Source organism: Nerophis lumbriciformis, linkage group LG07 (assembly GCF_033978685.3).
Source record: "Nerophis lumbriciformis linkage group LG07, RoL_Nlum_v2.1, whole genome shotgun sequence".
NCBI lineage: Eukaryota > Metazoa > Chordata > Actinopteri > Syngnathiformes > Syngnathidae > Nerophis > Nerophis lumbriciformis.
Window position 1 is genome coordinate 46,720,296 of NC_084554.2, and position 22,236 is coordinate 46,742,531.

General features: G+C 44.3%; 2 protein-coding genes across 2 annotated transcripts in view; one reads left to right on the forward strand and one right to left on the reverse strand.

Annotated features, from left to right (window-relative positions):
- Window positions 1-1,461: 1,461 nt before the first annotated feature.
- On the forward strand, window positions 1,462-11,143 carry cavin4b (caveolae associated protein 4b). The gene is made up of 2 exons (XM_061965036.2): window positions 1,462-1,927; window positions 10,092-11,143. The coding sequence occupies exons 1-2, from the start codon at window positions 1,577-1,579 to the stop codon at window positions 10,608-10,610; spliced, it is 870 nt and encodes a 289-aa protein (XP_061821020.1). The 5' UTR covers window positions 1,462-1,576; the 3' UTR covers window positions 10,611-11,143.
- dnah5l (dynein, axonemal, heavy chain 5 like) overlaps window positions 10,925-22,236 on the reverse strand; it is a 53,609-nt gene continuing 42,297 nt past the window's right edge. The window contains exons 74-96 of the mRNA XM_061966003.1: window positions 21,128-21,295; window positions 20,921-21,025; window positions 20,717-20,830; window positions 20,465-20,641; window positions 20,200-20,394; window positions 19,968-20,123; window positions 19,698-19,880; window positions 19,438-19,608; window positions 17,292-17,543; window positions 17,092-17,218; window positions 16,901-17,022; window positions 16,686-16,835; window positions 16,452-16,616; window positions 16,160-16,377; window positions 16,042-16,097; window positions 15,853-15,974; window positions 13,037-13,187; window positions 12,771-12,970; window positions 12,522-12,710; window positions 12,319-12,451; window positions 12,041-12,249; window positions 11,756-11,977; window positions 10,925-11,693 (exon numbers count right to left, since the gene is read on the reverse strand). Coding sequence (XP_061821987.1) covers window positions 11,466-11,693; window positions 11,756-11,977; window positions 12,041-12,249; window positions 12,319-12,451; window positions 12,522-12,710; window positions 12,771-12,970; window positions 13,037-13,187; window positions 15,853-15,974; window positions 16,042-16,097; window positions 16,160-16,377; window positions 16,452-16,616; window positions 16,686-16,835; window positions 16,901-17,022; window positions 17,092-17,218; window positions 17,292-17,543; window positions 19,438-19,608; window positions 19,698-19,880; window positions 19,968-20,123; window positions 20,200-20,394; window positions 20,465-20,641; window positions 20,717-20,830; window positions 20,921-21,025; window positions 21,128-21,295 — 3,813 coding nt within the window. The 3' untranslated portion in view covers window positions 10,925-11,465. The remainder of the gene's footprint in view (window positions 11,694-11,755; window positions 11,978-12,040; window positions 12,250-12,318; window positions 12,452-12,521; window positions 12,711-12,770; window positions 12,971-13,036; window positions 13,188-15,852; window positions 15,975-16,041; window positions 16,098-16,159; window positions 16,378-16,451; window positions 16,617-16,685; window positions 16,836-16,900; window positions 17,023-17,091; window positions 17,219-17,291; window positions 17,544-19,437; window positions 19,609-19,697; window positions 19,881-19,967; window positions 20,124-20,199; window positions 20,395-20,464; window positions 20,642-20,716; window positions 20,831-20,920; window positions 21,026-21,127; window positions 21,296-22,236) is intronic.

Below are 22,236 nucleotides of genomic sequence, written 5' to 3' on the forward strand. Positions count from 1 at the left end.
TATTTTCAGGATGTATATATATATATATATATATATATATATGTATGAAATACTTGACTTGGTGAATTCTAGCTGTCAATATACTCCTCCCCTCTTAACCACACCCCCACCACGCCCCCCACCCTCCACACCCACCTCCCGAAATCAGAGGTCTCAAGGTTGGCAAGTATGGTTTATTGTGACTTTGCTATTACTATGTGGGTTAACAAAATAATAATAATAATAATGATAATAATAACAATAATAAGAATAAGAATAATGATAATGATAATAATGATAATAATAATAATAATTATTATTATTAATAATAATAATAATAATAATAATTTCAGCATTCTGGGGATATAAGATGTAGGTTATCTGTTAGGAATATTACCATCTGTATTTAAACGTGATTCATGTTGATTATGCCTGCAGCACAATGCCAAAAAAAGAAAGGATACAGAAAAGGAAGGAGAAGGAGCGCCAGGAAGCAGCTAAGGGTAGCAGACCTCTTAATGCATGGCTAAAACCAAGTACTAGCACCAAAATTCAAGAAAGACCACAGACCTCAGAAAGTGTCACACCTGAGATGTTGCACTGTTCAATGTTCAATATTAAAGTGCTTATCTTTAACAATAAATAGCCTAATAATAAACCAGTGTTTTGTTGCTTTTCATGTCTTCCAAGCCTATGATAATGTGAATTAACTCATTATGACAATAATTTGTTGACACAAAAGAAATGGCAATCACTTTTACCTACAAAGGACACACAGCTAAGTAGTTAGCTTCATATTAGCAAATTTAGTTTTACATTAATTTCCATATTGTGTAAAGGACCAAAAAAAATAATTCCTGCCCTTTTCTGACTTTGAGCCCCTGCCCCTCTATAATCATGTGCACGTCCCTGAATGAGAGCAAAGGGGGTTTAATCGAAAAAGCCCACCCATCTGGGGTACAGAGGCATGAAAAGCAAGTGCTCCTGAAGGAAGTTAAGTATAGAAGGAAGATAATTTTAGGTGTCAGCTGGTGCAGGAAGTCCCCCAGTCTCCTCATGGTCGTCATTCTCTTTATATTCCCAAATCTCCCTCCCTTCTCCTTTGACCCATCTGGACGTCTTCCAGGTTCTGGAAGCATTCTAGAACTTTGCCCTGGCATAAGTCCAGAAGGTTTTTGTTTGCGCCAACGTTCCCAAAAGAGCCACAAAAGGTGGAACACTACCCTGGAAGGGGGATTAGGACCACCGAGTGAAAAGGTGACGCTGACAGACGTATGCTGGAGGGGGTTTCTGTTGGCCTGATCCAAGGGACGGGGGGCGTGGGGTATTTTTAGGATCCATGTTGATCATTTTTTGTAATGGTCCGTCTGACGTCCATGTCATTTCTTCTTCTACCTCGCTGGAAGTGGACACCTGCCCGCCTTCGCTCTCTTTTTACACTCATAGCCGCACCCACTTCACCAGGAGTGGGCGGAGTCTGTTGATCCATGCGGCCACATTGGGGTGGACATCCCGCTGTCGAGGTCCGCTCACTCTCTTCTCCCTCGACCCCCCCTTGCCGCACTCTCCGTCGTTTGTCCTCGCGGCGCAAAGCGACATGGCCGACAAAGCACTGGATGGCGATGACTCCGGGAGCATCGTGGCGCTGCTGGAGCGCGTGGCCGGCCTCATGGACAGCGTGCAGGTGACGCAGCAGCGCATGGAGGAGCGTCAGCTGGAGCTGGAGAGCACGGTGAAGAGCATCCAGGCCAACGTGCTCAAGCTGACCATGGAGCACGCCGCCAGCAGCAGCATGGTGGAGAGGCTCCTGGAGAAGACCCGCAAGGTCAGCAGACACGTCAAGGACGTGCGGGTCCGCGTGGAGAACCAGAACCTCCGTGTGAAAAAGGTGGAGGCCACCCAGGGAGACCTCCTGGCCAAGAACAAGTTCAGAGTGGTCATCTATCAGGTATGTTCCTCCTTTAGACCCCAGCTTAAGTTAAGCCACGGTTCTCCTTTCGTGTGATGACTTTGTATTGGTGACCATGACAACGTCATCACGAGAAATCTTAAAAGTTCCCAGTGGACATTCCCCTCCATCACCGCACACGCTCATTCCTTGCATGAGTGTGCATGCTGGAGATCATAGATCTACAATACTCAGATCTCATTTTACTTCCATTCTTCCAACTTTCATCAAAAACTTTCAACAAGATACCACAAATTTGCATAAAGTTTTTAAATATCTCCACGGTCAAATGTTGAGGGTCCCTACAGAGGTGGAGCTAGACCAGGGGCGTTTTAAGTGCGTAGCCCGCAGCTAATTATTTAAAGGCTGTGCCACATTTGGAAAATACTATTACAAAAAAAACATACCGTAGGTGAAATCTAACAAGAACATGTTGCAATATTGACACTAATAACACAAAGCTGCCATGCAGGCTGTTTTTTTTTTACTTTAAAACTGCCATTGATTAAAAAAGATATATATATTTGACAGATCTGGAGTTGATCTAGAGATTTAGGCGTTTAAAGTAAAAATAATATATATTGATATGTGACTTATTTTTTAACACTTTTATGAGTGGGGGCATTTTGTATCCCCGAGACTTTAAATGTCATTGTTAAAAAAATAATCAATTAAAAGCAATGTTAATAGGGCTGTGAATCTTTGGGCATCACACGATTCCATTAGATTCTTGGGGGTAATGATTCGATTCAGAATCAATTCTCGATTCAAAACGATTCTTGATTCAAAATCAATATTTTTTTTAAATAACATTAGGTACCAGTTCTACATTCTTCCATAAAATAGATAACAGCTCTGATCCATTTCTATATTATTTAAAAGAAAACAGGTTTTGTTGTCTGTGAATCTTTGGGCATGATTAGATCCGATTCGATTCTTGGGGGTAACGATTCGATTCTCGATTCAAAACGATTCTCGATTCAAAATCAATACTTTTTTTAATGACATTGTGTGCCAGTTCTATGATTAACTACATTCCTCCATTAAATAGATAACAGTTCTGATAAAATCATACATTCATTAAAAGAAAATTGGTTTTCGTTAATAAAATTTTACCCAAACATTTAATAAAATCAAATACAAATAAGGCAACAAGAGAAGTATCCAACACTTCTCTTTTGTAAAGTAAATCTGTACAGCAGATATGATCATCTACATCAGTGACCCGTTACCGGTCCGCACAATTAAAAAAAAAAAAAAGTTTATTTTATTTTTTATTTTTGTTGCCGCACAATTAAAAAAAAAATACTTTTTAATTTTTTTTTATTAAATCAACATAAAAAACACAAGATACACTTACAATTAGTGCACTAACCCAAAAAACCTCCCTCCCATTCACACTCAATCGCACAAAAGGGTTGTTTCTTTCTGTTATTAATATTTCTGGTTTCTACATTATAGTGAAGTGAAGTGAATTATATTTATATAGCGCTTTTCTCTAGTGACTCAAAGCGCTTTACATAGTGAAACCCAATATTTAAGTTACATTTAAACAAGTGTGGGTGGCACTGGGAGCAGATGGGTAAAGTGCCTTGCCCAAGGACACAACGGCAGTGACTAGGATGGCGGAAGCGGGGATCGAACCTGGAACTCTCAAGTTGCTGGCACAGCCGCTCTACCAACCGAGCTATACCGCCCCAATATATATCAATATAGATCAATACAGTCTGCAGGGATACAGTCCGTAAGCACACATGATTGTATTTTTTATGACAAAAAAATAAATAAATACCAGTCCGCAGTTACAAAAGGTTGGGGACCACTGATCTACATCAACTATATGTTTTGTCTGAGTGGCTGGACAGGACAGATTAAAAAAAAATACACTGTATATATATTATTTTTTAAATAGATTTTAGATTTTTTTGGAATAGATTAAGAATTGTTACAAATAAGAATTTGCAAATAATCTGAAAATCGATTTTTTTTTTGACACCCCTAATGCATATATGTATATTTTTTATGCATATCTTTGAAGTGCATAAAACATTAACTTTATGTCAACTGATAGATCTGAATTTGATCTACATATATTTTAGGGTTTAAAGTAATAATTAAAAAAAAAACTTTAATGACTGAGACCCTATTGGGTACCTGGTACCTATAACGTTCACCAAAATTGAGTGGAGCCCTAATGGTGATAATAAATATTGTATTTGGTTTTGAAAATGAAAAAAATCTAAATGGCCCGTGCTTTAATTTTTTGGTGTGTGGCCCTCAGTAGAAAAAGTTTGAACAACCCTGAGCGAGAGACTCTGAAGTCTGTTGATTGGTTAAGGGAGAGCGAAATTGAGGAGGTATTATTGTCGTTAATTTGTTTTGGTAGTTACTTTGAGGAGAAATCAACTGTTCCTTTGCCTTAGGTTTGATTTGCTTAATTATAGTATAATTAGGTTTAATAAAAGTTTCAAGTTTAGTTTCAAGTTTATTCACAATACCATATAACATTACAATAGTAGTGAATATCATCATTTAAAAAGTCGGTCACATGTCCTTAATTAGGTGACAGAACCGGTTATTCTCAGTCCAATACCGTTTCCAATTTAGTGGCCGGCTTCTCTCTGATCAGACCCACTGGCGAGGGGTCACGGCATACGTGGCCTGCTGACCTTTGACCCTGCCACATCGTTCCAAAGCTAAAAGATGTTTAACCCATGATGACGTCAGTAAGACACGCAAAGCCACATGCGAGCTACTAGTTCACTAACGGGCGACATGTGCTTATTACAGGTTGGCTTAGCCTTAGCTCCAAAACCCAGGGTGCTGAGCGGGACAGCAAGCGGAGCAAAGTTCTGTCACGCCACATGAACCAAGGATTCACTTGCACTTCGGGTCCAATGTAACCTGATCACCCAGCGCCGTGGCTGCTCGTCGATATGTTTAGCTTACTGCAGCCTAGCGCTGAGCTTCACTAACAGCTGCTGAACTTTATTTAGGGAGGCGGGATCAAGACGAGCACGCCACTTTGACATCCTAACCACCAAGTCAAGCCCTTTTTCTATCGCAGATAAAGTTTTGTCCGAGTGATTGTGTCCAAACGTTGTTGTGCTAATACACTTGAACAGGGTTTCTGCAGGGATCAGCCAATCTAATTTAATGCGATTTAATGCCTTTCTTAGTCCAGTTCAATTCAGATTATTAAATTGATTTCAATTAAAAAAAAGCAATACACACATTTCCATTTTCAGCATTAGCAATAAGAATCTTGCGTTTACACAGTTGCATAGCGGAAGTTATACCACAAGCTCAGAAGTAAAAAAATACTTATCGCCTCGCCCTTTTTTATAGTCACATTACATAACAGCTGTGGATTGCTTGCATGAGCAATGAATACCACCAGTTGTTACAGAAGTCAATATCAAATTCACAATAACTGTACAATCTTATTTATTACCTTGTCATATTATCTCCGGATTTAATCTGCTAATAAAAGATACAAATATTTGCCACTTAAAACAAAATAGATAGTTATTATATATATATATATATATATATATATATATATATATATATATATATATATATATATATATATATATATATACACACACACCGGTAGTCAAAAGCTTACAATTATCCATACAAAGAAAATTGTAAGAATTTGACAACGATAATCTTAAATAGTTGAGAAGTTTACATGAACTGATTACTCTCGAGTGAATTACAAGACTCTTTAATCTGAGAATGTATTTTCATTTTTTTATTTAATTGTAGTGTTAGCAGAAGTTGCTTTGTTGTTCACGCCAAAGAAATTTGGCACCAATAACTGTTGACCGCTTTTCTTTGCCGATATGTGATGAGTTAATAGCATGTGATTTCACCGTATAACATTTTTTTGATGTCTCTGGACATCAAATTTAATGTTTTTTTATTGCCATTTAAAGCCTTAATTTTCGCAAAACCAATTTAATGACTGTTTAATCCAGTCTTTCTCAAACTGTGGGGCGGGCCCCCTGGGCGGGCACGGTGCAATGTCAGGGGGGGGGCGCGTAACCTTGGGGAAAATGCTTTTTTTGCTATACCAGAATATGATGTGCGTATGTCGCACTTGGCTTCACTGTAACCACGGTGGGGGACGAGGAATGACTGGTGTGTTGTTTCCTTTATTTTTGATAAGCTTACAATGTCATACTTGCCAATCCTCCCGGATTTTCCGGGAGACTCCCGAAATTCAGCGCCTCTCCCGAAAACCTCCCGGGACAAATTTTCTCCCGAAATTCAAGCGGAGCTGGAGGCCACGCCCCCTCCAGCTCAATGCGGACCTGAGTCCGCTTTCCCACAATATAAAGAACGTCTACAGTAAAGCAGTCCGCCTGCCGTAAACAGCAATGTTGTGACACTCTTAAACAGGACAATACTGCCATCTAGTGCATTTGATGAAAGCACTTTTGTGCGTGCCACACAGCAATGCATCATCAGAGAGGGTGTTCAGCATGGTTAGAAAGATAGTGACAGAGAATAGAACAAGGATGGACAATTCAACCCTTAACTCAACAATGAGTAGATGAGTGTTATGTGTGTGTATATGTGTAAATAAATGAACACTGAAATTCAAGTATTTATTTTATTTATATATATATATATATATATTAGAGATGCGCAGATAGGCAATTATTTCATCCGCAACCGCATCAGAAAGTCGTCAACCATCCGCCATCCACCCGACCTAACATTTGATCAGAACCGCACCCGCCCGCACCCGCCCGTTGTTATATATCTAATATAGACGATGCAAGGCATTAGTGAGGTTATAAAGCTTTTGCCTGTTAAAGAAAGGAGACTGATCCAATGCAGCACAGACATTCGCGTGCCACGCTGTCACGACCCAGATGCACACCAGTGCACAATCATATGGGAGCTGCGCTGAGCGCACCTCCAAGCGCGTCTCGCTGCCGGCGACGGCCGGGTATGGGCCCGACGCTCCAGCGCCATCCATTTTCAGGGCTAGTTGATTCGGCAGGTGGGTTGTTACACACTCCTTAGCGGGTTCTGACTTCCATGGCCACCGTCCTGCTGTCTATATCAACCAGGGTGAACCCCACCCCTTTCGTGAGCGCACTGCGCGCGGAGTGACCCCTGTTACGCGCCCCCGGCAACAGGGGTGGCGGGCAGGTAAGCTGCGCGGGCGGAGCGCGCGGAGTGACCCCTGTTACGATCCCCCGGCCACGGGGGTGGCGGGCAGGTAAGCTGCTTACCTGCTGCGCGTGACGCCGGCCGCGGCGAAGGCGGACGAGGCGGGGTGTCGGTGCGGTGGGCGCGGTGGTGACCCTGGACGTGCGTCGGGCCCTTCTCGCGGATCGCCTCAGCTACGGCTCCCGGTGGACTATTTCATCTCAGAGATGAAATAGTCTTGTGATTTTTTTTCCCACACATACATATATATATATATATATATATATATATATATATATATATATATATATATATATATATATATATCCATCCATCCATTTACTACGGCTTATTCCCTTCGGGGTCGCGGGGATATATATATATATATATATATATATATATATATATATATATATATATATATATATATATATATATATATATATATATATATATATGAAATACTTGACTTGGTGAATTCTAGCTGTAAATATACTCCTCCCCTCTTAACCACGCCCCCAACCACGCCCATAGCCACGCCCCCGCCCCAACCACGCCCCAACCACGCCCCCTGTACCCACCCCCCATTTCCCGAAATTGGAGGTCTGGTTGGCAAGTATGAATGTTATGCAGAGGTATTGTCATAACAAATTTATCGACAAAATATACTATTTTTACTCATAGTGGAGAGTGTGGAGAGGTGGGAGGGCTCAAAATATTTTCTTCTTCCGAGGGGGGGGGGCGTAACAGAAAATATTTGAGAAGCACTGATTTAATCTAAGAATTTTTTTTCCTTTTTCTGTAGTGGTGGCAACAGCAGAAATTTCCTTGTTGGTCACGCCAAAAAAATTTGCACCTGTGAAAGATGCTGTTTGCAACTTCCTCACAGTAACATTTTTCAAAGCAAAAAATATAGCAAGAACACCACCGGCTAGCTTCTGTTGTCTATATTTTTCTCAATTACAAAGTTTATGTAATAAAATGTATTACCGGCCCGAACAAAAGGATTTGTGTACATGACGGTCACTCACCCGGTCTCGCCAACACAAACACGCACGGAGCGCAAGCACAAAGACAAAAGCAGTCCAAGAGAAGCAACAAACAATTTGCAGTCACATGTTTGTTATGATTGAATATACAGTCAATGACAGCTAAGGCTAGCTATCCAAATTGCTAATATTAGCTAACAACACCTAAAGCTAACAACACCTAAAGACAAAGCTAACAACACCTAAAGCTAACAACACCTAAAGCTAACAACACCTAAAGCTAACAACACCTAAAGCTAATGCGCGTGCATGAGCTACTTATGAGAAGCCGTGAGAGGGCGGGATATACCGTGTAAAATACATTGGAAAGTTGGCTCCATCTTGGCATCTGTGTAAATGTTCCAAACAAAAGAGCCCCTTTAAACTGCTGCCGACATGTGATTAGCTAATAGCATGTGATTTTACTACATAAATTTTTTTAATGCCTCTGTACATCAAATTCAATGCTTTTTAAAGCCCTAATTTTTGCAAAATCATTTGAATGGCTTTTAATTAGGGATGTCCGATAATATCGGACTGCCGATATTATCGGCCGATAAATGCTCTAAAACGTAATATCGGAAATTATCGGTATCAGGTTTCAAAAAGTAAAATTTATGAGTTTTTAAAACGCCGCTGTGTACACGGACGTAGGGAGAAGTACAGAGCGCCAATAAACCTTAAAAGGCACTCCCTTTGCGTGCCGGCCCAGTCACATAATATCTACGGCTTTTCACACACACACACACACACAAGTGAATGCAATTCATACTTGGTCAATAGCCATACAGGTCACACTGAGGGTGGCCGTATAAACAACTTTAACACTGTTACAAATATGCGCCACACTGTGAACCCACACCAAACAAGAATGACAAACACATTTCGGGAGAACATCCGCACCGTAACACAACATAACAAATACCCAGAACCCCTTTCAGCACTAACTCTTCCGGGACGCTACAATATACACCCCCCGCTACCTCCTACACCCCACCCCCACCTCAACCCCGCCCCCCTCCAACCCCGCCCACCTCAACCTCCTCATGTCCCAAATTGCAAGCTGCTGTTTTGAGGCATGTTAAAAAAAAAATACTGCACTTTGTGACTTCAATAATAAATATGGCAGTGCCATGTTGGCATTTTTTCCCATAACTTGAGTTGATTTATTTTGGAAAACCTTGTTACATTGTTTAATGCATCCAGCGGGGCATCACAACAAAATTAGGCATAATAATGTGTTAATTCCACGACTGTATATATCGGTATCGGTTGATATCGAAATCGGTAATTAAGAGTTGGACAATATCGGAATATCGGATATCGGCAAAAAAGCCATTATCGTACATCTCTACTTTTAATTCTAATTAATTAGAATTGGCTCAAAAGAATGTTTAATCTGAGAATTTATTTGTATTTTTTTATTTTTCTGTGGCGGTAGCAGCAGTTGGCAGTTGTGGTGGCAACAGCAGAAGTTGCAAAGAAATTTGGCACAAAATCTATTAATTGCTTTTAATTTTACCTCATTAGAATTGGCTTACAAGACTGTTTAATTTGAGAATTTTTTCTTTTTTTTCTTTGGCGGTAGCAGCAGCTGGCAGTTGTGGTGGCGACAGCAGAAGTTGCAAATACATTTGGCACCGGTAACTGCTGCCTACCTTTAATCGCCGACATGTGATTAGCTACTTGCATGGGATTTCACGGCATACATTTTTTTTAATGCTTTTTAATGACAATTAATTTTCGTAAAAGCAATTGAATGGCTTTTAATGCTCTTTAATGACCCGTGGAAACAGTGTTGAAGGAAGAGGTGGGTCCATTTGCAAAAGTGCATGTAAAAAAAAAGTGGATAAGCAGATCAGAACCATGCTGGTGCTAATGTGCTTGCCGGGTTAGCATGGCCCCCTCATAGTTCAGCCAGTTAGGTCACAACGTCTGACGCTGCTTTGTTTTTGTTTTTTCAGGGTGATCAGGAAGTGAGGGCTGTCAATGAGCCAGCAGAACAAGGTGCAGGCGGCGAGGACGAATCCAACAAGTTTGAGCTCCCACCCGACTCCGATGAGGAGTACATGGTGGTAGAGGAGGCGGACTCGGCATCGGCCGGGCGCATGAAGAAGTCGGGCCTGACGCGCATCGAGAGCTTCAAGGCCACCTTCTCCAAGGAGAACATGAGCAAGACCCGCGAGAACCTCGGCACCAAAGTCAACAAGCTGGGCGAGCGCATCGTGACGGCCGAAAGACGTGAGAAGATCCGCCAGTCGGGCGAGCGGCTGAAGCAGACCATCGCCAAAGGAGTCCCGGCCAAGCTAAACCTGAAAAAGGAGAGAACTGTGGCCGAAGGACAAGAAGGGGCTGAGGGCGCTGAGGGAGGCGCGCCCGTCCCGCCTCCCAAGGGCCGACGGAGCACCCCGGACGTCGCCAAGGCGGAAGGCGGCACCGAGGAGTCTGAGGTTCCTGTGTACGACATGAAGCAGCTGTCGTAGCCGACGAAGCGCAGAGCGAGTGAGGAGAACAAGGAAGACGAAGGACCCGTTTGATTGGAAGAAGCTAGCGGCCGACACAACGTTAAAGATCTAAAATGATACGGTGAGAGTTTCTGGACAGTCTTGATCGAATCAGCCTCTGTGTTGACTTTGACAAGAGCACTATTGTTTCTACGCCGCCGCTGGCTGTGCATGTCGATGGCTCGGACCCGCTGCAGGAGAACAACACGAGGGCGGTCTGTTTGTGTACCGGGATGAAAATGAAAGTGAAGCTGAATAAATCGGACCTGGAAGCAACAATCAGGCTTTCTGTTGATGTGTGATCACGCCTTCCTGGATACGCTCTGTTCGCATTAGCATGGAGCTGGAGGTTGCTTGACAATAAAAGCAATGCATTAACTAACTAAAACGAGTGGAATGACAATGACGTGACTGACTTGAATTTCATTTAACACGTGTGACTTGAACTAACTCTTCTTTGATGAAGCAACTGTTTTCTATGTATTTAACAAAATAAAAGTTCACCTTCACCTACAAATCCACTGACTTGTTACTAATTATGATTTAAACATTTTCATTCAGAAAAACACTCGATGGAAGCTTTATAAAGATAATCTTTTTTTATTTGCCAATTTGTTAACTACTTGACTAGATTTGAAAAGTAAATGATTTCATCCATCCATCCATCCATTTTCTACCGCTTGTCCACTAATGCTCTATTTCAGTTCAATCGTGTTATATCGTTCAATGACGCTTGACCTGCACACCAGCAGCTGCAGTGACTCACTGTCGCCTCTCTAGGAACTAAATGGTATTACAAGACAAGACAATGGACTAACTGATCATTAATAAAAGTTACTTGCAGTCGCAGAGCAGGGCGGCGCCGCGCAGTGTCCAGTGCTCGGGCGGCTGGACGCTCCTCAGCTGGAGCGAGAAGATGAAGTTGAGGTCGGTGCGCCGAGGCTTCTTGTAGAGTGGACACGAGTACAAGCAGACGCCGCCGGCGGGCTGACGCCTGCTGTCTGCCGCGTTTGCCGAGTTGACGGCGTAGACGTGGACCACGGGAAGCGGAGTGAAGAGGACCTGCCCGCAGCAGAGAAGCTCATTAGTTCTTTACTGCGACTTCAACCACTGAGCGCACTTACTTTGGGCGGGGCTTCTGTAAGTTTGGCGCCACGCCGGTCCCATCCAGCCCCTTCCAGAAAGAGACCATATATGTAGACTCCGCCCACATCCTCAGCAGGAGGAGCTGACACATCCTCCCGCATCATCTTGGTGACATCGTTGCTAAGGGCGACCGTATCCAAGGCCCAGCCCCTGGACAAGTTGGAACGTGTCGTCTCCTGACGCATGGCGGTCAAGAAGCCCTTCAGACATCAACGACCAATCAGGAGCCGTAACTTCCTCGTCAGTCATCTCACTCGACTCACCTGCGGGTTAAAGAAGCCTGTGAGCCAGAACTGGAGGGGCCGCCCGGCGCTGATCCAGCTTGAGAGCTGCTGGTTCCTCTCCAGAAGCTCACTGTACCAGAAGCCCAGCGAGGCCGACGCCCAGCTGAGCCGCTGCCAAGCGCTGGGAATGCGAGCGTCGAACATGCAGTCCAGAGCGTCACGTAGGTCTTCTGACATAATGATGGTGCCTGCGGCAGGAGGAGGCGGGTCCTAACATCATCGTGTGTGACGTAAGTGTGTGTGTCTGTGTGACTGACCGTCAATAGCCAGCTTGAGGTCAGTGAGCGTGCGCCGTACACTGCTGATGACTTGCTGCATGCGGTCTACTTCCTGTCGAAGAAAGATGTTCATCGGCTGGAGAGGGCCCATCTTCTGAAGCTGACCTTTAACCTTTAAACGACAGCCTCATCAGCGTCATCATGTGGCAAACAAGGAGCACCAATCAGCTGCAGGCTCTCACCTCATGTGACACGTAGTCAGGCGGCAGCTTGTTCAGCATCTCATTGGCTAAGCGCAGCACGCTGGCCTCCCGCGTCTCCCCGGCCCCGCCCCCTGTGTCTTTAGGTTGGATGTTGATGATGGTGCTAAGCGCCTCATTGGCCAGCTTGTTCTGGTAGGTGATGTCCGCGTTGGGGTGGAGTCCAAACACCTGCAACATAGGAAAGATAATTAAAAACCTCCATCCCAAGTTAAAAGGGTGTGTCCTGACCTCAGGTGTGTCAACCAGAGGGAGGGCCTCGACGTGCTGCAGGACGTCCTGCACCGTCTTGGCCTTGGCGGGGATGCTGTATCCCCGGTAGAAGCAGAACTTGTCGCTGAAGGTGTTCTCGCCAAACCAGACCCGAGTGAAAGTGTTCAGCAGACGTTTGTCCAGGTCATCTGTCACACGGCCGCCATATTGGACTTCACCTGAAGGCGGCATGAACTCAAGTCAGGTGGATGTGTGTGGACCATGGTCGGCTATTCATGTCTCACCCAGCATGTAGCGCAGGCAGCTCCAGTTGACGCCCCTCTTGGCATCCAGCTCGTCCAAGTGGTTCTGGACAAACTGTACGCTAGACGTGAAGTCGGCTTGGTTGAACTCATAGGGAATGTTCCAGCCCAGAGGTCCAAACTTTCGGCGCTCCTGAAAGCGGTTTAAGGTCAAAGTTAAAAGGGGAACTGCACTTTTTTATGGGAATATTGCCTATCATTTACAATCCTTTTGTAAGACAAGATATACACATGTATATCTTTTTTTTAATGCATTCTAACTCAATCAATCAATCAATCAATCAATGTTTATTTATATAGCCCTAAATCACAAGTGTCTCAAAGGGCTGCACAAGCCACAACGACATCCTCGGTACAGAGCCCACATAAGGGCAAGGAAAAACTCACCCCAGTAGGACGTCGATGTGAATGACTATGAGAAACCTTGGAGAGGACCGCATATGTGGGTAACCCCCCCCCCCTCTAGAGGAGACCGAATGCAATGGATGTCGAGTGGGTCTGACATAATATTGTGAGAGTACAATCCATAGTGGATCCAACATAATAGCTTAACTCGTAAATAAACGCTAACAAAAGTCAGCTCACAATGGAGGTAATGGGATTGGCTCTTTTCCACCTGTAAAGCGCTCTAAATACATTCAAAAACCTCCATCAAACATTTATTTGTAATTGAGTTACAGGCACATTCATAATAACACGTAATATTTACGTATTTTGCGCATTTTCAGCATACTTCGGTGTATTAATGTCACAGACGCATCACAACGTTAGCTATTCAATTCAACAACAACAACACTACTAATCATGCAGACTTCAGGAGAGACAACAAAGACTACTTTGGTACAAATGATGATCCAGAACATTATATTTTTGAGCCTGAATATACCAAGGATCCATCCATCTATCCATCTTCTTCCGCTTATCCGAGGTCGGGTCGCGGGGGCAGCAGCCTAAGCAGGGAAGCCCAGACTTCCCTCTCCCCAGCCACTTCGTCCAGCTCCTCCCGGGGGATCCCGAGGCGTTCCCAGGCCAGCCGGGAGACATAGTCTTCCCAACGTGTCCTGGGTCTTCCCCGTGGCCTCCTACCGGTCGGACGTGCCCGAAACACCTCCCGGGTGGCATCCTGACCAGATGCCCGAACCACCTCATCTGGCTCCTCTCGATGTGGAGGAGCAGCGGCTTTACTTTGAGCTCCCCCCGGATGACAGAGCTTCTCACCCTATCTCTAAGGGAGAGCCCCGCCACCCGGCGGAGGAAACTCATTTCGGCCGCTTGTACCCTTGATCTTGTCCTTTCGGTCATGACCCAAAGCTCATGACCATAGGTGAGGATGGGAACGTAGATCGACCGGTAAATCGAGAGCTTTGCCTTCTGGCTCAGCTCCTTCTTCACCACAACGGATCGATACAGCGTCCGCATTACTGAAGACGCCGCACCGATCCGCCTGTCGATCTCACGATCCACTCTTCCCTCACTCGTGAACAAGACGCCGAGGTACTTGAACTCCTCCACTTGGGGCAAGATCTCCTCCCCAACCCGGAGATGGCACTCCACCCTTTTCCGGGCGAGAACCATGGACTCGGATTTGGAGGTGCTGATTCCCACCCCAGTCGCTTCACACTCGTCTGCGAACCGATCCAGTGAGAGCTGAAGATCTTGGCCAGATGAAGCCATCAGGACCACATCATCTGCAAAAAGCAGAGACCTAATCCTGCAGCCACCAAACCAGATACCCTCAACGCCCTGACTGCGCCTAGAAATTCTGTCCATAAAGGTTATGAACAGAATCAGTGACAAAGGGCAGCCCCGAGGATGAGCTTCAAATTTTAGAAGTTGTGAGCTAAACAGATCCAGCTTTAGTGAAACACTAGGCAGTATTGCTAAGTGCTAAAAAAGAAATACAAACTATGAACATAATAAAACAATCACTTACTGTACAATGCCGACTGATGGGATGTTTATATCTTCACGTTTAGATGAAGAACTAGTCATAATCCTAACGCAGGTAAAATATTTTTCCTTAAAAAGGTGGACATAAACAAGCGTCTTTTTGTGTCTTTCTGGCCATCTCCAGGTCGAAGTCAAATGTCAAAGTTGACCAACTTCTTCTAAAAAGTTGAGAAGCATGATTCATAATATAGAATTAGATTTTAGCAACTTCAATCAATCAATCAATCAATGTTTACTTATATAGCCCTAAATCACGAGTGTCTCAAAGGGCTGCACAAGCCACAACGACATCCTCGGCTCAGATCCCACATCAACTTAGAGACGATGCGGCAGCAACTACTCAGTTCGTCAATTCTGTAGCCGCAAAAGCTAGTTAGCTCTCTGTGATCACGGCGCTGCTAAATAAAGTTTATATATATATATTATATATATAGTTCTATTACAACAATATCGCTAATACTTGGTAAATGCGAGATACAAATGGAGTAAGCTAGTTAGCTCTCTGAAGCTCTCTCGGCGCCGCAAAAAAAAGTATATATATATATATATTTATATATGTATAATATATATCTTATATATATAGTTCTATAATAACAATATCGCTAATACTTGGTAAATGCGAGATACAAATGGAGTATAGTTGACGGTTTTTGTATGATTTTTTTAAAGGGCTTTATGTGCGCAATAGATTTCTCCCATTATATTACAAATTAGAATGCATAAAAAAAGAAAAACATGTGTTCTTGTCTCACATAGGATTGTAATTGATAGGCAAAATTCCCCCCAAAAATGCAGTTTCCCTTTAGGTTTGCTGTGACCGCCATGAGACAAAAAAAGACAAGGCTTACCTGCACGGTGGTGTGCAGGAAGGCGACGGCATACAGCAGGGGGCGCCACTGAGGCAGGCTACTGATCTCTAACTGGTCTTGAGTGACGCCACTGAAAGTCCTCTTCAAACCCGCCTTCATCCCTAATCAAGGATCATGAGGGAACGTGAAAAACCTGAAAGATGTGTTCTTCGATGAGGAGATTTTTACCGAGAGGAGGCTCGTTGGTGAACTTGATGGACGACTGAAGAAAACTGATGGGGAACCTGGGCAAAGACAAAGTCCACCAGAACGGCATTCAACTTGAAGGTCCATGCTGTGGTCTCACCTCGGGTGGACGTCCGTTGTCAGCCACACCCTGAAGTCCCTGTGGACACTCTCTGCTGTTGTCATGGTGACCGTCTCCAGCAACTCATCCAGAAAGTCCAGTCCCAGATGGCAGTTCTGGAGGAGGAGCCAGCCACCGTCCGTCATGCTTTTGGCCAATAGCCTGCGAGCATGGACTTCCTGCCCTTGTCCCATTGAGATGGGACGGCACGGTGCTCCCTTCAGGTCCACAAAAAAGTGATTCAAGGGTTGAAAATGTTTAAAATAAAGTAGTTAGTCGTAATGTTGAGCACCTTTTGCTTGGCTAGTCTCTCAATGTTCTCCGTTGGGTCGGAACCCATCGAGAGAAGACAAACCATGGGAGTCCTGTTGTCGCTCTCTGCCAGCATGGCGTCCAGATCCAGAACCAAACCTTCGGCGTACTGCTGACCCAAAGACTGGGCGATGTAGCGCCGTGCCTGCACAACCATTTAGTCATTGGCATCGTGACAAACCACTATGTTTGGACCAAGTGACCTGGAGCAGACCTGCGCAATGGTTCGGTCCGGGCACCAGCTGCGGATTAGAAGCAGCTTCTGAAAGGTGTCAAGCTTCTGCTCATAGCCATCAGGCAACGTGGCGTCCTCTGGAGCCGAGTTGTCAAACCACGTCTTCCAGGCCTTCTCGTTCTGGCTTACCTGGAAAACCACAAGCATCGATGCTTGGCTCTGGCCCGCTGTGACGCCGCGGTGATGCGTCGTACCTGGGTCAGGATCTGACAGAACACAGAGAGGCTGGACAGCTGCACCAGGTTGAGCCAGGTCTGATCCAGGATCCAGCGGCGTGGTTTTGCTTCCACAGAGTTGAGATCAAGAGAGGCGCCGCCTGCAGACAGCAATCATTGGAACATGACTTCGCTGAAGCTAGGGTGCAGGAAGAGGAGGATGCTCGGACCTTTGATGAAGATCAGCACGTCAGAGTGCATGATGTTCTTGGCCTGCAGGTCCACCTTCAGCGCCAACAACAAGGTGAAGAGCAGCTTATGTTCCTCATAGAGACCTCGAGCTGTGTAACAGTACACCTGCGGGCGGTACAAACAGCTGTTGCCTACATTGAAGCGCCAGGTTTTGGTAAGAGGGCGGTGTGGCGGCCACCTGCAAGGTGAGGAAGCTGATGATGTTGCTGATGCGCTTGGAGGTGACCTGCGACCTGACAGAAAGCTGCATGGACGAGTCAAAGAGGCCCAGGAACTGACGCAAAGATGTCTGATACATGAGGTTGACCAGCGACATCTCCACAATCAGGAAGTACAGGATGCTTCCCCTGGTGGCCACTGGCCGGTACTCCTCCCTTGCCTGGTTGATCTTGACTTCTGTCTCGGCAGCGATGGACAGCTTCTGGCTCACCTGGAAGAAAAGATGCTGATGTGTCCTCCTTTATTCCTAGCATCACGTGACAACCATCACTACAAGTGTTCCGCAAATTACTTTAAAAAAGTAATTAGAGTTACTCGAGAGTTGTTAACTTCGGAATTGCGCTTTCATGAATGTAATAATTACGAGAAAAAGTATTTAATGCGTTACTTTTTTTTAAAAAAGCTTCAAATATCTGGCATATGCAGTTGAGGGGTGTTTCATGTGAGCAGAATGTGTATGTGTGCCTTTAAAAGTCTGTGTCTGTTGCCAAGCGAACTTTATCTCAGCTGTCTTTGTTAGCTTAGCAGCAGCAGTTTTCCATATTCACTAGATTGTGTTAACTTGAATGTGCTTCCATGGCTGTAGTCTCCTTGTCCACAAATGGGGTATTGTAGGATTGCAAGTTTGTCACTTTAGTCATTGAATTGTTGTTCATTATTCATTATCCAGCCTATGTCAGAAACTGCACTGAAACAGTGGTTGAAAACTAATCAGACATGCACGCACAATTAGATTATTCACATGTTTTGTTTGTTTGTAGTTTGTTTTATTTATTTTTTGTCCATGGTCTGTGCTTATGGTATGCTTGTAATGTGTAATGTCTTCTGATTTATGTATTCTTTTGTATCATGACCTGTTGAATGTTTACCGTATTAACCTGCCTTAGGACAACGAATGAAAATTAGCTACTGTGCTAACTCCGGCATATTTACATTGTTGCTCTATGTTGATGAATATGCATTGATCTAATTTAAAAAAATAAAATAAAATAAAAAATATATATATATTATTCTCTTGCAGTGGTAGGATTGTGGGAATGTGTACTTTCATGTTGTGTGTTGTTGGCTGTGTGATGTTGCCGCTTCCTAGTTGGTATTACCGGTAAGTACATTTGGTTGTTGCTTTCATCAGTAAAAAGTTACTTCCTGCATTGAATTTGGGGAGCGGCGTAGCTCGCTTGGTAGAGTGGCCGTGCCAGCAACTTGAGGGTTCCAGGTTCGATCCCCGCTTCCGCCATTCTCGTCACTGCCGTTGTGTCCTTGGGTAAGACACTTTACCCACCTGCTCCCAGTGCCACCCACCTACACTGGTTTTAATGTAACTTAGATACTATGTAAAGCGCTTTAAGTCATTAGAGAAAAGCGCTATATAAATATACTTCACCTCACACTACACTTAAATTTGCTGTGCTTCTGACGCTGTCTTGCTGATGAACAACCACATCAAAAGTTGCGTGCCACGTTACATCAAACGCATTGGTAACAGTGTTGTGACGTACGTAGGTAATTATTTCGATTACTCATTACCAGTAAAAGTACCATATTTTTCAGAGTATAAATCGCTCCGGAGTATAAGTCGCACCGGCCGAAAATGCATAATAAAGAAGGGAAAAAAACATATATAAGTCGCATTGGAGTATAAGTCGCATTTTTTGGGGAAATTTATTTGATAAAACCCAACACCAAGAATAGATATTTGAAAGGCAATTTAAAATAAATAAAGAATAGTGAACAACAGGCTGAATAAGTGTACGTTATATGAGGCATAAATAACCAACTGAGAACGTGCCTGGTATGTTAACGTAGCATATTATGGTAAGAGTCATTCAAATAACTATAACATATAGAACATGCTATACGTTTACCAAACAATCTGTCACTCCTAATCGCTAAATCCCATGAAATCTTATACGTCTAGTCGCTTACGTGAATGAGATAAATAATATTATTTGATATTTTACGGTAATGTGTTAATAATTTCACACATAAGTCGCTACTGAGTATAAGTCGCACTCAAACTATGAAAAAAACTGTGACTTATAGTCCGAAAAATACGGTATACGTTTTTCTTAAGACTGATCACCACTGAGTAGCGCAGTTGATACCTCCAGAGCAGTGGTCTTGGTGACTCGCAACACCTCGATCAGAGACTCGTCCTCCACCAGAGAGCCCTGAGTGCTGGTCAGTCTGAAGAGCAAACTGTCCTCCAACTCCTGCATCTTCCTCTTGTTGGACGTCACCTCTTCTAGGAGCTGCACACGCTCCGCCTCCAGCTCCTGGTGGGGCCACGGCAAACAGGAGATAACGTTTCAGTGGCGACATACGATGGTTTAAACTTAAAGCACTGAGATGCTTCAGGTCCCACTTGTTTCTCCAGAAGAATGACACGTCCCAGAAGTTGGTCCTCCAGGCCTCTCTGTGTGACCGTGAAGTCCACCACGGAAGTCCTGGCACTGATCTCTGGGCTGTAAGCAGGGTTGGCCAGTTTGGTGGTGATGTAAAGGGTGAAGCCCTTCATCACATCCACTTCTTTGTCTCCAACCTTCACCTGCAAGACCAAAGGGACAGAAGACATTGGACTGACAAGATCACCACAGATTTGTTCGGGTTGTTGGATTGTGTGCAGCTGACGTACCTTGTAAGTGGATCCAGACTTGATGTAGTTTTTGTCAAGGATGTTGTCCAGGGCAGGGTCCAGTTCCTCTCCAACATCCTCCAGCAGTAGGGGGCGCCCGAGAGACAAAGTGTCCTCCAGGTGGGAACGAAAGTATTTGTGGTTTAAAGACGTCACCTGAGAGAGGTGAGAAATGCATCTATTAGTTTGACTGTATTGTTTTAACTTCATTTACAGCACCCTTCATCTTCACCTGCAGGTTCTGCTCTCGCTCTCGGTTCTGAATCCATGCTTTCCCTTGACCCTGGGGGTCAATCAGCAGCGGGTATCGGGCCGCCTTGGTCACCACGATACCATTCTGGGTGGACAGGTCATCGCTGGGTAGCCCTTGAAGGTTCCATTCGCTAACTGTGGCGTTGTCCACCAGGAGACCAATCACATTCACATCCTGGGGGTGGAATAAGATGTTTACCAATCTGATGTTAACTGAGGGCACGGAACAAGAGGTGTGGTCTTACTGGGCTGAAGGGGATGAGCTTGTCCTCCAATTCCTTCTTCCACATCTCCAGCAGAAGGCTGCGGTACTCCTGGTTGAAGGGTCCCGCGTAGGACAGGAAGCCAGAGGCCAACAGGACGTCCCCGACCAGCCGTTTGATCTGTGTCTGAAAACCGGCGCTGCTGTCAGTCCAGCGTACCTGAAAAGCACGAAGATGGAGGGAGAGGTCCTTGACATGAAGAAACACAAGTAAACAGGAGAAATGGAAGCTGACCTTTTCTCCTCCAAGGCCGTCAATGAGCGCCGTTGCGTTGGTCATTTTACGACGGCACGCAGAGGCATCATCCTCCAGGTGCTGCTTCTCCATCATGGCGCCATCATAGAGTGCCTTTAGTCCAGTTCAATCAACAAGATTGTGTCATTTCTAGATCATGAAAGAACAATATCAATGTTGAATGGAGGGAAGTCACGTGGTCACCTGCACAGCATCCAGCTGCTGCTGTTTCGCATCCAGCTGCTCCTGAGCTTGCGCTAACTCAGCCTGAGCCACAAGCAGGCGAGACTCCTGCAGCGCCAGGTTGGCCTGTTAGCATGCACACACAAACACAATGTTACATCAGCGCTTCCTGTACCTTCATTAAAGGCTTCCTCCAGGCAAGTGCTGGACATCTTGGAGGAAGTTTACCTTCAGAGGAAGGACTTCCTTGTTGATGGAGAAAAAGTCGACCATGGCCTGCGTCCACGAGCATAGTCCAGCCACGTTGCCACAGATCCTCTTGGCTGACTCCAGGTTGTAGTCGTCCATTTCCAGGTAAGGCGCCATCAGCTCTACTACTTCCTCTGTGATGGAGTCCTGCGTAAAGACAGTCAGATAACTGTTAAAGTAGCAGTAGAGTGGAAAAACAAGTTACCTCTATATTAAAGCTATTATATATATATATATATATATATATATATATATATATATATATGATTCATGACACAAAAGACTTCCAAAGTTTGCTAAAAAATAGATATGATCAAAATCTCACAGAGATTTTCAAGCCATTTTGACAAATTAATGAGGCAGCCAGTTACATGATCTGTGACGTAGTGTTAGGAACCATGGACCCCTTCCCCATTAACGACAATGCAAATTAAGCAGACTTTGTGAGAGCCAAAAACGATGACTTTGAGAAAAATTATGATCCAGGACCTTATATTTTTGAGCCTGAACACAAAGAGGATGAGGAATACGTTTTAGACGCCGGGTACTAAATGGATGCAGCTTTATTGTAACACTATAGCCTGAGCAGCCAAATTGCTAGGTGCTAAACATACAAACTACCAATAATAAACTATAATAAATCTAACACTCTCGCTGGGATGCCGACCATCGGGACGCTCACGTAATTCCATTTGGATGAAGACTCAATCGTGTTAAATAAGTGTTAAATAAAAAAGTTGCCGCAATTACGTCTTTTAGTGCCTTTTTCGCCATCTCAAGGGATGTTGAAGTCGACCAACTTATCGGTCCATAGCCACGTTTGTCTACTACCAGATGAGTACGGTAATGCATAAATCATAATCTAAAATTTACTTTGAGCAAGTTTGAAAAGAAACAGGAGCAGCCGCCGGCTTAAAGTGTGTCAAAAATATCCGCGTAACATTAGCTCACTGCTATCAATGCGCCGCTAAAATAGACCATTTGCGTTGGAGCAATATCACTCATATTTTGTTAATTTTCAGGTCAGGACATGAAAATGAAATATTGTTGGCAGTTTCTGAATGTTTTTTGGGGGGTGTAATGGGCGC